Here is a 16841-nt window from a genome sequence, read left to right as displayed (position 1 = left end):
CCCCTGCTGACGTCTCTGATGTTCAATCACTGACCGACCTCTACCTCGACTCTATGACCTCTATAATCAACGAAGCCGCCCCACTGCAACTAAAGAGAGTCTCCACCAAGAGCTCGAACCCTTGGTATGACGGCAGACTCAACGAAGACAGGCGTGCTATGCGATCGGCAGAGCGCACTTGGAGAGCTGACCCCTCATCACTACATCGCAAAAAGCTTAAGAACAAGAGAAATGCCTATTTTAGGAAAATCAAGCGTGCGAAATCTGACTTCTTTCGCCTCCAGCTTGACCAAGCGAAAAACCGACCAAGAAAATTGTTCGAACTAGTCAAAAGTCAAACAAAGCCGCAACCCTTGCAACCAAACAACCCAACAAGCGATATCCCACACAGTGAAGACTTTTCCGCCTTCTTCAAGCTAAAGACCGACAACATAAGAAAGGATCTCCTCAATGACGTAAGCCAACACCCTGTTCACATCAGAATGTCTAACACTCAGCCAAAAAACAGCGCATCGTGGGCTTCATTCGACATCTACTCTGAAGATGCAATACGCAGACTGCTCGGTACCTTAAAGCCCTCTAATCACCTCACAGACCCCCTGCCTGCTAACGCGGTAAAAGACTTCACCACCATGCTCCTCCCACTCTGGACTAAAATCATTAATAGCTCCCTTCAACAAGGTCTCATCCCTGACTCACTCAAGGTGGGGCAAGTCACGCCCATACTCAAGAAACCTACAGCTGACCCGTCTGACTTAAACAATTACCGTCCCATCACAAACATCCCCACCTTGGCCAAACTGCTGGAAAAATGTGTGCAACTTCAACTAACAAAACACATTGATAAGTTTGATCTCCTCAACCCTCATCAATCAGGCTTCCGAGCGAAGCACAGCACGGAAACGGCCATGACTCACATAATCGATGACGCCCTCCAAATGCTTGATCGCAATGAGTCATGCCTCCTCATCCTTCTCGACCTTTCTTCAGCTTTTGACACGGTCAAACACGAGAACCTCCTTGAGCTGCTAAACACTAGAATGGGTTTATCCGGGACTGTTCTCAAGTGGTTCACTTCCTTCCTACATAACCGGTCTCAGAAGTTCAAGATCAACAATGTGTTGTCCTCGCCTGTGCCAGTAGACTTAGGCGTTCCACAAGGATCCTCCCTTTCACCCACACTGTTCAACCTCATCATGGAGCCACTTGCCACCCTGCTCCAAGCATCCAATGTATGCTTCCATATGTATGCGATGACACTCAACTCTACCTAAAGGTACAATCCCCGGAAGATATCAAACTCCTGAACTACACTCTTATAAAGACCCAATCGTGGTTGGCCGACAATCACCTCAAACTAAATGCTCTGGAAACTGAGTTCCTTTTGATAGCACCCCCTGCGAAATCTACCACCACCCAACTTTGGCTCAACCACCTAACAGCATTCAATGTCCGGCCCACCATCGTGGAGTCCGCGAAATCCTTAGGTGTCACACTTGACGCAAAGCTCAACATGCAACAGCACATTAGCAAAGCAACGAAAGGAGCCAATTTCCATATCAACACATTGAGGAAGCTGAAACCCTTCCTCCCAGCCAAAGACTTCCAAAATGCAGTACAAGCCCTCGTCATCCCCCGCATAGACTATGGAATTGTGACCCTCAGTGGTCTCCCTCTAGCAACAACTGCACCCCTAAGAGCCTCCTTGAACGCTGCCGCGAGACTCATTACGGGTTCAAGAAAACACTCTCATATTACCCCTGACTTGAAATCTCTGAAATGGCTGCCCTTTGAAGCCAGAATACAACTGAAAATTGCTGTGATGACACACGCTGCCGTACACCACAAGGCACCTAACTACCTCACTCAAAAGCTGACTATATCAGGAGGTTCGAGATCCAATAGAAGTACAAAAAATCTACTCTTGAAACCTTGCAGATTCCGGAAGGAAAAAACATACAAACGCTGCTTCTCAGGAATGGCACCTAGGATCTGGAACGCACTCCCTCCTGAAACCAGGCTTATCTCCTCCACGGCCGTCTTTAAGAAAGAGGTGAAAGCCATCCTCATGGCTAAGTTCACCTGAACTTTAATGTTTGTTGCTCAGAGACTTCGCACCGCTTAGGTATTACTGGTTACATGTTTGTCTAATGTCAAATAATGTCATATAATTCAGGATCTAGATTCGTTTATTCTTCTTGTTTGCCATAATTCCATGATGGATAGTCGATCCTTTTATACTACTCACTAAATATCTATTATTAGACTATTCACGTTAGCCTACTGAATCTCGATGCCCGTCCCCTTTGCTCCCCGTAACTTTTAGATACTGGCATAAGCAATCCCTTTAGCATTAGTTCTCCTGACTTTTATCGTAGTTGTATGAAAGACTCAGTAGCGTCTTATATTATCGCTTATTTGATTGTTTATTGATCTTTTATTAGAACATGACTGCCATCCGATCATGCTACTGAATTTTATATTGCACCCAATATTATGTTGCGTCTATATATATATATATATGTTGAGTAATATTATGTTGTATTATGACGGCCATCCAAACATGCTACTGAATTTTATATTGCACCCAATATTATGTTGCGTCACCTTCATGCTATCCCCACCGCTGTTTCTGTGAAGCGCTCTGATATCTGTAAAGATCTTGTTCGCGCTATATAAAACTCTGAATAAATAAATAAATAAATAAATACTAGGCTAAAGGCTAAACACACTGGGAATGTAGATGAACTGTTTAAACCTTTTTCTGTCCATAAGATGAACATGATTTGAAGAGAGATGCTTCCTTTCTGTCAGCCATGGTGACAGTTGCTGACAATATCAAAGGTTCCGACTAGCCCAGAAATAGCCAATATCTGTAAAAACAATTCAAAGTACTGTAAAAGCTGTAGGGCTAGTTAAGTCCTAGGGTAGACCAAGAAAGTAATCATTTTGAGTTCACTGAGAGGTTAGAGCTGAGCTCTGCCTGGGGACTCTCTCATACATGAGGTGCAGTAGAAATCGGACCTATGGTGGCCTCCAGGGACGGGGGTGGGGGGTGGGTGGAGGAGAGCTGATACTTTCACCTTACTGGCTAAAGTTCAGGTTGCTTCAAATGAGGTGGATATGGTACTAAACAAACAGTGTTGTCCAGGCCTTTGGCCATTTTAACACTGTCTACTGCTTTTAAATGTACCAGGGATTCCCAGCCTGATGAAGTGGAATGATTTAAGTGTGTGAATATGTGAAAGAGGCAGTTTTCAAACTCAACCAATTATAACCACAGAGGATTTTACATGTAATTTAGGTTTCCATGGCAGAATACTAACCATGCACCACCCATTCAGGGCAGAAGCACATTAGGAATGTTTTGCCCTGGGCACAATGGCAACCTAATGTAACACAACACAGGTAACCCTCAACTGTGAATAACCTTCCAGTAACGGTTTCATAATGTGGGTGGGAAAACCCAAGGCATATTCACTGGTGAGGACAAACCACAGAAAGAGATAGTCGGGGTTAAATCTACTCTTACCATCTGCTCATCCTCCTTCGCAGCCCAGGTATAGTTTTGACTCTGATCCATATTTTCCGTGTTCAGACGCTGACGAACTCTTTGCAAATAGGCCGAGAATGCTAATCGAGCCTGTACTTTACTGCAAAAATAAGAAGGAAAAGCATTGGAAAATTGCCACAAGAAACACAGGTTGTCATGTTACTAGGCCCACAAGTTCAAAACTCCTTTGGTGCCAGTTGTACAGTACAGAAGCTGGGCAAACTACCTACTGCACCACTGTGGACCCAGAGCAACTAATTAACATGCATTGCCTGAATAATTCAGATTATGGCTTGCCTGCACAATGCAGGCAACGCTTTATTTTTTTTGCCTGAATTCTGTATGGATGGGGATATAAAGCCGGAGACTTACAGGGAAAGCAAAACGTCGCTCCTTGATTGTATAGCACAAGGCAACAAGTCACAATTAGAAGAAACCTCAAAGGGACTGGAGTCGGAATAGAAAATCAGCCATACATCCTGCTTCGGAGAGGCATTTGCTTTGCTAAATAGCTTATGGTGGGACACATGTATTTTTCTTTTTAATTTATTATCATTAAATCACAGATGAAATCATGTTCACAAGAAAAATACATCATTGTACAATTTGGGACCCTCACTTACACTGCATGTAAGGCACAATAAGTTGCCCATAAAATATTGTAAATGGGATACGGAAGGGGGGGGGGAGCGGCCTGGAGCAGAGGGGAGGAATTTGTATCTCTTATTTCAATAATGCACTTTACAAAGAACTTGTCAATGTTAAATATGAAAAATGGTTATACGTATGAATATGAAGAATCACGAACCACATAGGATTTGTGATTACAAATAAATTTGCACTATCCCAATCATTTTAAGGGGCCACTTTGACCCGAAAATCTGTCATTCAAGCAATGAGGAAGATTGGGGCCTGGGCTCACTGACAGTTTAAAATGAACACCCACATACATGAAGGGGTTCCCTATGGTATAATTCACACAGTAGCACTGGAGGACAAACACTCCACTGGGAGTTGTGAGAACAGGCTGGTATCCTTACTATTGACCAGCTTCTTACACAGGGGAATCCTAAGACAACTGGAATGCTCAAAGAGCAAAATCATGTACACATCCATGAGCACTGATAATACTCTGCCACTGCCTACGCTGCAGACTAGTTGTGCTACCATGGGAACTAACACAGTTGCCAATAGTGTCATATCTTCAACGTTAGGATAGCACAAGGGGGTAAAGTCAGGCATATATATTCCATTAATACAGCATCATCATTCCAAACCTGTAATAGCCAGGCTATGTGGCAGGTGGCAAGAAAAGATATAAATAGTTCACATGGAACAGGATTAGAAAGGGTTCCTTAGGGACCTTGATCAGGGACTTAGGGAATCCCCATTGAAATTCTGTGTCTTCAAATCAATTCATGATTGGTATTAGAGCCCTGGGTAGCTGTGGAGAATGGGTTTACTGCACATTCGAACTGTTGGTGATGTGCTCAACCACATTGTGACACTGGGAATGTTCTACATGATTGTCCGGGCGTGTTCGCATTATGGGCAGAAATAGGGGACACTCTAAACAGGTGCTTAAACCTACCCATTCCTTTTCTATGGCACTTGATAATGCTTCATGATACAGCTGACATCTCCAACTTAACAAAACAATAACACCGACACCAGTCTTCAGCAATCTCGGAGGCTGGCAAGCAGCGTCGTGAAGGGGTATAGGGGTAGCCACAAAGGGATATGAAATGAGGGCACTGCACTGCAAATTAGGCGTCAAATAACCAAAAAAAGAGCAAAACAGCAGTGTGCTCAGATGGGTGGTGGGAGCCTGCGAGCAGTGTTGTGGAAGGGGTAAGTGGTTGGCACAGGAAGATTTAGAGACATGAAACTACCAAAGCAGTGTTGTGGAAGGGTTGGGGGGGCACAGGGAGACAAAGAGACGGCAAGCAAATGAAGCAACCTAACTTTCATTGCACAAGTAGACAGGACAGTTAATGAGCAAATGGGCAGGCCAACTAAAAAAAGAGTTCTCTCCAAGTATAAAGAACCTGAACAGTAAGAACACACGTAAGAGGGGCAGTCCTCATGGAAGGATGCAAAATTACAAAAGGAAGGACTACTAAGTGTATACACAAATGAAATGCCAGCATTTCTAAAGGGCAGCAATAGGAACCAATTAAAAAGATGGGCGTTTTTTAAAGCCCATATCCTAGAAACAGCATGTCTCGAAAGAGAGCACAAGCACTTCCCAGGTGAGACCTAAAAATGAAACCTTCTTCTCCGTGCTTGCAAGTTAACGACAAACCACTTTGAGATGCCAATAGTTTTCATTTAATACTCTGTTAACACCCCTTTAGTTGAAGATGAGTGGTAACTTGAGGAGTTAGACAGCAAAAGAAAAGAGGGACAAAGGGACTTGCCAATGCTGAACCAGGCCAAGAGTATTTGCAAATTAGCAGGGAGTGCAAGAAACTGGAACTGCCCATTCGTACTGTTGAGAGTCAGTAGCATTGCCAGAGTGTCATGGGCTCTAGTGCAAGGAAGAAAATGCCCCCCCGGCTGCTGTTTTAACTGTGAAATATAGCAATAATAAGGTTTCAGTGGGCCCCTCTGGGCACTAGTGCACTGCACCTGCTGCACCAATAAAAGCTACTCCCCTGATGCGAGTAGGCATGTGTTGCCAGTGGAAATTGTATGTGTAAGAAGATAGTGTTCTGCTCCAAGATGGAATAGTGTCCTGCAGAAAAAACACCACCACAACCAGTGCTCTCAGGATTTACTAGAGCAGAACAAGAGAAACAACGATGTACGGCTTCGAGTTGTCACATCAAGAGAAAAGGACAGAGTTATGACAGAGTTTGATGGATGCCGTTAGGAGCAAGTTTCTGGGTCAAGTCTGCCTTTCTGAGAGATTAACAAGCTGAGGAATCTGCGCTGGAAGTATCCATTAGAAAAAGAAACACACAGTTATTATTTCAAGAGATAGGAAAGGGTAGCCAGATAAACCCAGAGCATAACAAAACAAAATTAGGTTAAAGAATCACATCACCTTAGTCACTAAAATAGAGAAAGATCCGAAGAATGCGCTGTCGTTAACAAGTACAGATCATAGCAGAAATAGAAGACAACTACAATTTCCCCAGTGATTTAGACAAAAGAACTATGAAGCTTCTTAGGAACACCATCCGGAGGCAAGCCAGTAAAGTAAGTCGACTGTAACCACACCAAAAAAGCAAGCTGGAAGAGTAACCTGACTGAGAAGTGAAGCAGACATGCTCTGGCAGCACCACACTTCTTCCTCCATTAACATCAGCGATCCACGTGCAGGGGACATGCTAATCTTCTTGGTATCGTTCCAATTTTAGTACATGTGCTGCTGCAGCGAGCAAAGAGGATCGAAAACACTCTTCAATCAGAAACAGCAGCTTGACCCTGGTAGCACTGCTGGGAGCCGCAGCAACTGCAACAAGCATTGGCATCGCCAATAGGTCTTGCTTTTGGGACCTTATAAGTGATTAGCCATGCAACAGTTGGTGTTGTTGCACCAAGGATATTCTGCTGCATATCTAAATACTTATAGGGTCCAAAAAGCGAGACCTATTGGCTATGCCAATGCTTGTTTATTTTTTGTTGCTGTTTTGTTTAAGTTGCCAGATCTACAATAGCTGGACATGGTTTTTGTTAACAGTTCTTTGCATCAAATGAACTTGTTTTCATTGCTCTGAATGTTGTTTTCATTCTGGTTGTAGGAAGCAGTCATCCCCGGGGGTGTGGGGGCTGCCTAGCTGTGCGTATGTGCCGAACTTTGCAAATGAGAAAAAGCCTGGTGCAGGCGCAATTTACAAGTGTGGAGTGAGAGAGCCCCAGGCAGCATGACTCCCTCACACAGGAGTTCATGCACTGCACCTGCATACTCAGCATGGTTTAAGGAAACTCGACCCACTCCGTCCCAGGCATCAAACACATATTTACCAAGAAACTCTGAGAAGAACCTGCCTGCTGCACTGACGGCTTGTGGTGTGTGTGCCTGGTGAAAGCGTGCATTGACGGCTGGTGGTGTGTGTGTCTGGTGAAAGCGTGCACTGATGGCTGGTGGTGTGTGTGCCCGGTGGAAGCGTGCACTGACGGCTGGTATTGTGTGTGCCCGGTGGAAGCGTGCACTGACGGCTGGTGGTGTGTGTGCCTGGTGAAAGCGTGCACTGACGGCTGGTGGTGTGTGTGCCTGGTGGAAGCGTGCACTGCACTGACGGCTGGTGGTGTGTGTGCCTGGTGAAAGCGTGCACTGATGGCTGGTGGTGTGTGTGCCCGGTGAAAGCGTGCACTGACGGCTGGTGGTGTGTGTGTGTGCCTGGTGGAAGCGTGCACTGAAATCTGGTGGTGTGTGTGCCTGGTGGAAGCGTGCACTGACGGCTGGTGGTGTGTGTGCCCGGTGAAAGCGTGCACCGACGGCTGGTGGTGTGTGTGTGTGCCAGGTGAAAGCGTGTACTGACGGCTGGTGGTGTGTGTACCTGGTGGAAGCGTGCACCGACGGCTGGTAGTGTGTGTGCCTGGTGGAAGTGTGCACTGACGGCTGGTGGTGTGTGTGTCTGGTGAAAGCGTGCACTGATGGCTGGTGGTGTGTGTGCCCGGTGGAAGCGTGCACTCACGGCTGGTATTGTGTGTGCCCGGTGGAAGCGTGCACTGACGGCTGGTGGTGTGTGTGCCTGGTGAAAGCGTGCACTGACGGCTGGTGGTGTGTGTGCCTGGTGGAAGCGTGCACTGAAAGCTGGTGGTGTGTGTGCCTGGCGGAAGCGCGCACTGACGGCTGGTGGTGTGTGTGCCCGGTGAAAGCGTGCACCGACGGCTGGTGGTGTGTGTGTGTGCCAGGTGAAAGCGTGTACTGATGGCTGGTGGTGTGTGTACCTGGTGGAAGCGTGCACCGACGGCTGGTAGTGTGTGTGCCTGGTGGAAGCGTGCACTGACGGCTGTTGGTGTGTGTGCCTGGTGGAAGCGAGCACTGACAGCTGGTGGTGTGTTTGCCTAGTCGAAGTGTGCACTGACGGCTGGTGGTGTGTGTGCCTGGTGAAAGCGTGCACCGACGGCTGGAGGTGTGTGTGCCTGGTGGAAGCAGGAGCATTCACAGTGATAGAAGACACAAATGAAACTGACGAAGAGGAGGGGGAGAAGGGAGGGGGAGTGCGAGCAGAGGAGTATGAGTCACATCTAGAAGACACAAATTAAGCTGATCGGGAGGGGGAAAAAGGAGGGAGGGAGGTGGTGCAATCAGAGGAGCCTGATTACAGCAATAAAAACACAGATGGCAGCTGTGCACGTGCTCCTGCTCCTGCTCGTGCTCGTGAACGCAAGCTGTAGGCCAGCAAAAGCCTCTGGTGGCACTTTTAAAAGCCACTTACTAAATGTCTCGCTCAGGCGAGACCTAAAAATGGGATGACACGAGTAGCGACTTGAGATGACAGTTAAAGAGGTACACTGCAGTAAGAGAACAGTGAGACCAGTCACTGGGCACCATCTTGACTGGTGAGCTTGGAACGCTGGAAACAATATGTGCAGCATGACTTGCACTCAGCAACAGCTGACCTCAGGTGGAGAAGTGAGGCTCCCAGTGGTGCAGGGCCGGGCAAATTGCAGGGAGGAGCAGCCCTGCTGGAGTTCACCAACGAGAGCAACAGAGAATCCACAAACGATGTGGTAAAGGACCGCAGCTGTTTGACTAAGGCCAACTTTCCTCACACTTACAGGGAATAGGCCAGAAAAGCAAGGGAGCCCTGAGGAGTATGGGAGGTCAGACGCTTGAGACCCCGCCCTACTGCAGGGGCAGAATCTCATAGAGCCCACCGGGTGTGAGACCCGTATAGCGACTGAAGTGTGCAGTAGACGCAGAGTGCCCGAACCCCAACTGATGCCGTCAGCGCCACTCTGAGGTAGCACAACAAAGAGTTGCTAAACTGACTAGAGACAGATTAGCTAAGCAGCCTTCGAGTCCCATCAGGGTGTTAGTGAGGCTTCTATACCTGACATGATAAACTCTGCAGTTGAGTGAGCATTTTCAGTGAAAGCAGTGCCACATGCTCTTTCTTGAGGTGGAAGACCACAGGAGTTGGGCGCTTAGTGTCCCCCAGCAAATCTACTCTGTATGCTGCCAACAGAGTGCTGGGACCCAAGGGAAAAGGGAGCCCTTAATCAGAGAGCTGTTGGTGTCTAAAGAATTGAAAACGGATTAAGAAAACTAAACAGCGGACATGTCAGATTTTTCTTGAGAGACAATCAGGCCTGTCCCCACAGCCTGTCATCAAACAGGATTTTTTCCAGCAATTTCTGTCTGAGATCAATATGGAAACCAGTAGCATTAAAATAGTCTTGAAATTTCAAAACCTCAGGAACGATTATGTTCCCTTGGAAATCGAGAAGATGATTTGGAATTTTGGAAAGAACAGATGATAACCGTTTAGAGGAACTGCATCACATGGGAAAAGGCTGCTTAAGCTTGAAAAAGGGAACAAGCTGTTGGTGAAACTGGAGAATATTGAAAATATGCCCAGGTACAACAATAGCAGGGTAAGGGGATTACAGAGAGTAAACGAAGATGAAATTGTAGCTTACGCACAATGCCTACTTCATTCAATCAGAAACGAAATAGAAGCTCCGCCTATTTTAATGGGCAGAGTATAGGTAGTTGCAAACTTGAGCACATAAAAAGATAATTCACCAGACGCGCTGGCTCGAACATACTTCTCTGACAAAAAGGAAGACATCATGCCCATAGCCCTGACCAAAGAGACACTTAGCTTTGATGACCACAGATGACACTCGTTTCTGAACCTAGCGGCTACAGTGCTACTGAAAAGAAGATTATTTAGGCCGGTTACAGTATTTAATGTAATTTCTTGGAAGGACTGAGGAATGACAGTGGGTTTTCACTTACATTATGGGGAAACAGCTATTATTCTAGACTCTCGGATGAAGACAAGTGAAGCTGGGACACTGATCAAGGTACACAACTGGGAGAGTTTGTTCACTTGGAGACTGCCAAACTGAAAATTCATCAGCTTTCATGTTACAAGGCTTAATGCCCAAACCAAGAGCTTAGCGGTCATTAATCCCTTCAAGAGTAGCTAAAAGGACATTTGCCTCCTGCACTGAATATAACCAAAATGTTCAGCCTGGCAGAGGCTACAACTGGAGTGGCTCCTAGTATAATTTACTCTTTCCGGCCATGTAGGTAAGCAGTGTCGTCATACTGAGATCACCTACGTTTCAAGGCTGTATTGAAAAGGTAGCAGCAGACAACGAAGACAGTGCAATACTAAAGCAAGAGCAATACTAAAGTGCATATATGATTTCCATGCTATATATCCCTAATGACCAACAAGAAACTATCAAAAGTATGCTCTTTCAGATATATTGCTGTTTACCCTTTGTTTGAGATGAGATCGACATAGTGATGGATATCACCACAAATAGAATGCAACAGAGACTTGGAGGGGCAGTAGCAGTGACACAGACCTTTACCCAGTGGGTTTTGTTGCTTTCTGGAGGGCATAACACAAAAGGTATTTAGAAAACACGTTTTATTCTGCAGCGCATAACACAGGCACAGCTTCATAGTGAGCAAAATCTTAGTCATGAGATAGGTTCAATCTAAAATCTGCCACATCGTTATTTTGGGCCATGGACTGATATCACGGATAGTGGCTACATCAGACAAAGACAAGAAAGGACAATTTATTACATGACCAAAGATATAAAGGGATAGAGAAGACTATATAAACGTTTATAATACGGACGTCTTGATGGCAATGATCTAGGGCACATTGCAGATGGTGCTTATAAAGTGCCGCAATGCAGCAGCAGCTCCCTTTAACAGAACATGGGCCGACACTGGGGCAAAATTAGTGAGTGAACTGAGTAACCTAGTATGGTACCTAAACCTACTGTGCTGCTGAAACACAAACCCTTCCCCTGCCCTTCAAAGCTGCTTAAACTGTTCCAAAACATTCTTCACAAGTTTGTCAGGGGGATGGAAAAGTGGACTATAATCACGCGTATACTCCTTTAGATGAAAAACGAAAAGCTTTTAATTGCAAGTTTGATATACAAATATCAAGAGATGCAGACGTGGTTCTCCGGAGTATTCAATTTATAAGGACCTCTCTACAAGGACACAAAGGGGCAAACAATTTCATATGGCATTGGGAGTAGCCCTCCACTTGGCTATCACACTGATGGGAGCGCCTGGCTATGGAAAATATAACTTGGATTGTAGATCAAAGACTTAAAGTTTTCTAAATGGATTGATCTCCCTTCTCGACTTACCCGTCTACTAAGTGCAGGGATATTACGTGCCCCAGGTACCTACAGGTACTTCGAATTATACAACCAAAAATTGCAAAAATACTTTACGCCCTATGACAATTGGGTCAAAGGAAGAATTGGGGGGTTAGGAAGATAACACCAATAGAATGTTCCTTCAGTTTCATAGATATAGGCCTTAGAGATAAATAAACATGGGCATAATGTGGTGAGAATTCCTGTTTTTTTCCTTTCAGTTTGCTGGCCAGTCTGGTTGTAGGCGAATGTATGAGTAGTTTGAAAATCAAATAAATACAGTTAAACCCGAAGACTGAGTCACAACACTGGTCATATAAATTGTGCTAGAAGGGGGAAAGTTTGCACAGCAAGAGGCACAGCAGCATATAAAAAGCAAGATGATTTCAAGTGCTGTAAGCAAGGCAGATTGTCTGGATTGGATGTTACAATGATTAAAGCTGGGCCAATTGCCTTTGGGAGCACCTTGCCAGCCACTGAAGGAACACAAAGCTGGAATATGCCCTCTGAGGAAACCACCAGGAGGAAAAAGCGACAATACAACATCAGACTGGGAACGAAGAAAGAAAAAACAAATAGGAATCCGGGTGTTGCGATGCACCAGACAATCCTTCCAAGTCCTTTAAATAGGAAGAAAGTCCTGGAACCAATTAGGTGTCAAGAGGAAGTAAAACCTTTTTATATTTGATTGGGAGAGTTCCATAGCGAAACACTGGATGGCGGCCGGGATAGATTGGGAGGATATAAGAAGCCCTGCCCCCTGTGGCTGAGTAGAATATATCAGCCAGGAAGCATGACAACTGCTCCCTGGAGATAGCCCCTGGTGTACCCCAACCCCCGCCCCTCCGACCCCTGACCAGACAGCACCCTGGAGGACCCCCCCAACTTAACATTCCCAAGTTAAGTGCAGGCACAGCCGCCTGCCGTACCTAAATCCAGCCGTGAGGCACTTTTGGCAAACGTGTCTTGCTGTAGTGAAGAAGCTGCAGTCGCGCCTGATAGTATAACCACTCCCTGCAAAGCACAAGGTGTGTCCGGGTGGGAGCGAAAGAACCTTCGAATGAGCTGAGTGGCATGAACCACAGAGGCTGGTTCCCAAGTCTGATTGCTAATTAGATAACCCTTCCAATGGACCAAGAAGTGCAACTTCCCACGCTAAAGGTGAGAATCGCAGATATCAGAGACTTCAAATTCAGGAACCCATGGACAAGTACAGGAGGTGGGGTAACCCAACACATCGGAAATGATCTGGAATTACAGGTTTCAACTGAGAGACATTAAACAATGGATGAACATGCCCTGAAGGAGAAAGCTGAAGGCGAATAGCAACCGGATAAACAATCTGAACAATAGAAAAAGGAACAAGGAAACTGGGACCAAGTTTAGGATGTCATGTCGCCCATGCAAAGACACAAAAAAAAGAGAGAAAAGCCATACTTTATCCCCCACCGAATTAATTTGGGCCAGAATGCAACGTTTATCTGCTTGCCGCTTCATCCAAATCTTAGTTAGAGATAAACTAGATGTTTTAGAAACTCTGAAGAATCAGGTACCAGGGAATCAGTAGGAACCATTTCCGTGCACATCATAGGATGGAGACCTTCAAGACAGTAAAAGGGTGACATACTGTTGTTGCAAGCAAATTGTAAATATGGTGAAAGGAAGCCCAATTATCATAGGTAGCGTTACAAAAGCAACTTAGGTATTGTTCCAGCATCTGATTTGTGCGTTCGGTGAGCCTATTAGTTTGGGGGTGGAATCCTGAAGACAAGGCTCTGAATATTCCAAGAGCTGTACATACAGCTTTCCAAAACCTGGAAATGTATCCCCTATCGGAGATGATGAAGATTGGTAGGCCATGTTAGTGAAAGATATCATACATAAAACGTTGCATCATCTCCCCAACTGTAGGAACTTTTTTAAAGGATGAAAACTGAGCCATCTTGTAAAACCGATCAACTGTTATCCTTATTACAGTGCACCCTTTGACTACGGTAGGTCTACAATAAAATCTGTAGATATAGTGTGCCAGCCACAGGAAGAGGACAAAGAAGACCTTTGGCATGAAAGACTTTTTCTGGTTAAACGTCGGGCAAGAAGATGCATACTGTTCGATATCCTTGCAGATGGCAGGCCATCAAAAAGATCAAAGGATTGATTCCAGGGTATTCTTCTTGCTACGATAACGAATATGCTACTTACCAGTATGCATCTGTTCTGGGCATGTAGGGCTGCTGACATTCATATCTGTGCATAGATCTCCGCCTAGTGTTGGGTCCGGATGATTGCACATTGTTGTCCTGGAAGAGTCTTCGAAGTATCACGAGATAGGTGGCTCCTCTCCTGGACTACAGTGCGCATGGGCATCGACTCCATCCTCAGATTGTTTTTAGCCATTGTGACCAAGATGGAGTGAAACTAAGTGAATGATGACCATGCTAGAAGTATGTGTGAATTCTGTAGCTGCTACAGGCGCCGGGGAGGAGGGCGGGCGATATGAATGTCAGCAGCCCTACATGCCAAGAACAGATGCATACTGGTAAGTAGCATATTCGGTTTGAGGCATGTGGGCTGCTGAATTCATATCTGTGCATAGAATACATAGCAGTCCCTCCATTAGCGGTGGCCGCCCGTGCCAGCTGCAGCAGTTTGGAAAAGTGTTTTTAGAACAGCCGGCCCTACAGCTGCCTGCTGTTTGGAGTGCACATCAATGTGAGAAGGTGGCCTGATATGCAGTGCTCACTATTCTAGTGAACACTATGTATCAGTCCAGCAACCCTTATTGATGATTGGTTGTAAGTCAACCTTATAGACCAGCTATCCTAGTAGCGTGGATACGAGCAGTCTAAGGCTAAAGACTCGAGAGGGCGTGTTAAGCCAGCTGTTATACCACACATATACCCCTTGAACACCAAGTGAAAGGACACCACACAAGTGTTATGAAAATAAACAGTATATTTATTAAGAATCACAACAGCCCTGTACTCTTTATGAGGACAGGGTACTAAGCACAAAACAAAACTCTTACGAAAATACTTAAGTTAGCACAGTATATACAAATGCCCGAGGGGCACGGAAAACCATATACTCTGAAAGTGGAATGCGAAATTACTAGCAGGTAAGTACAGTACTAATAGGCTTTGGAATCGCTAGGACTTGACTATAGAATCGTTAGATTACTTCTAGGAGACCCAGGGGACTCGGGTGCAGAGTGTGCACTCTCACGCGTGATGCGGGACAAAGTCTATGGTAGCTAGATTTCACAGAGTTAGTGTTCTCGGGCGAACCCGACCTGGTAGGAGGAAAACGAAAGTGGATTCTGACCCTTGGATAGTGAGTCTATGCTGGGGCACCGAAATGCCGAAGTTACCTAGCCCAGGGGCTGCAGCTGCATATGTCTCAAAAGACGTCGGGAATCCTCGTAGACGGACCAGGAGCCTGGAAGAAAGATGCTGGCAGGCGACCAGTGAAGAGAGTTCGAAGTGATCCAAGCCTGGATCTTGAAGATAGATGACACCTGAAAACAGAGGGGACCAAGTTCGTGACTACTAGCCAGCAGTCAGGTGGCACCAGGAGGGCACCGGATGGTAGTCACCTCGACTAGATGAGTGGGCGACGCTGTGCTCTGCAGATCTCACGGACCAGGAGGCGTTGTCGGCGACCAGGATGGAGGAGCGAGCTGTCCCACGATGGATGAAGCGGTCGGCGTCGCTGGACCCAGGATTGGGCAACAAAGCCTTGGCAAATTTCAGGGCCACGTGGTGGACCTAAAATGGCGTCTGGAGTGGACCAGGAGGGTCCGGGGTGCTTCTCTCTTGGAAGGAAGCAAGGGCCAGTCTGGAGCAACCCGACCAGCAGCGGTGATGTCGTCGGGCGTCGTTAAGAAGGCCACAAGCCAGCGGGCTAGTAGCCAAACAACGCGGTGAGCAGCAAAAAGCAGAAGGGCCCCACGCAGATCGTGGAGATGCTGGAGGGCTGATCTTCGGTGCTGGAGCTGCTCAGGGTCGGGGCTTCTTGGACCCCAAAGCACTCACCAGAGGGACACTCGGCGGGCTTGTTGTGAAGAAGTCGTGCAGTCTTGGCGATCGTCGGTCCCTCGAGGTCTCGTCGCACTCACGGTTCTCAGCTTGGCTGTAGAGGTGAGTAGAGGTCAGAGGTGCCAGGGAAGCAGGGTCTCGTCGAGCTGTGTCGTCGGATTCCTGAGGAAGGACTTGCAGCAGACCGCAGTGTTCTTGATGGTGCCTGCGGATGCAGGGTGACTACTCCTTAGCTACAAGGGAGAATCTTGAAGAAGAAACCTTGATGTCCTTTCGCAGAAAGTCGTGTCTTGATTCCAAAGATGATCTAATTTTAACAGGGGGCCCGCTCCTATCTTTATACTAAGAAAAGGGGCTGACCCGGTGACTAGGTCCTGCCTATGGGTGGGACTAGGAGGGGGGTGGTTACACCCCTCTCCCATGCCGGACTTTCCCCAGGCCAGGGGCTGGTGTGCCCCTGGAACTGGTTCTGACCGGCCTATGCGTAGTGAGCACCGGGGTGCCACTCGGCAGTCACCTTCCTGTAAAGCCCTGCCTACCCAGGATACACAAAACCCTGTCTGGGACGGTGCTAGCACCGCCCTCGACAGGAAACCCTTTGTCCAGGCTCCCCTCGCTGGAAGGACTCCCAGCTGCAGGGGGTCAGACTCGTGTCTGTGGTGACAGCATCCATTTTGTGGAGCTGAGGCTTCGTTTAACTTTAACCGGGGTTCACAGTTACATACATGTCGTGTCCCTCTAGAAGGGTGGAATGCTAACCCCGTCGCCAGAATTGGCGAGGGGTTAGTATTCCAATTCGTATGACACCTTACTCGACATGTTTTGATAAAGCAATACCAAAGATAGCATTTAACCGCGAGGATTATAATGCACTTAAGAGTATATGGTATGCGATATCATGGAACAGCTATTAGGACTTGGTTCCG

At 46.6% G+C, this 16841-nt stretch overlaps 1 protein-coding gene, 1 long non-coding RNA gene and 1 pseudogene across 6 annotated transcripts in view; 1 reads left to right on the top strand and 2 right to left on the bottom strand.

The window, feature by feature from the left end:
• Positions 1–16841, bottom strand: part of TTLL5 (tubulin tyrosine ligase like 5) — a 1386223-nt gene that overhangs the window by 824024 nt on the left and 545358 nt on the right. For all 5 annotated transcript variants that reach the window (XM_086937525.1, XM_086937527.1, XM_086937530.1 and 2 more), the window contains one exon: positions 3533–3653. In XM_086937525.1, the coding sequence (XP_086793651.1) occupies positions 3533–3653 (121 nt within the window). The remainder of the gene's footprint in view (positions 1–3532; positions 3654–16841) is intronic.
• The window catches only part of LOC147689977 (uncharacterized), a 315487-nt gene that overhangs the window by 82219 nt on the left and 216427 nt on the right, over positions 1–16841 (top strand). The gene's annotated exons all lie outside the window — the stretch shown is intronic.
• Positions 6869–6942, bottom strand: LOC147689979 (U6 spliceosomal RNA; annotated as a pseudogene).

The sequence above is a fragment of the Lissotriton vulgaris genome, chromosome 9, assembly GCF_964263255.1.
Source record: "Lissotriton vulgaris chromosome 9, aLisVul1.2, whole genome shotgun sequence".
NCBI classification, from domain to species: Eukaryota; Metazoa; Chordata; class Amphibia; order Caudata; family Salamandridae; genus Lissotriton; species Lissotriton vulgaris.
The sequence above is the reverse complement of the archived record's forward strand: the minus strand, read 5'-3'. Positions and strand labels throughout refer to the sequence as shown.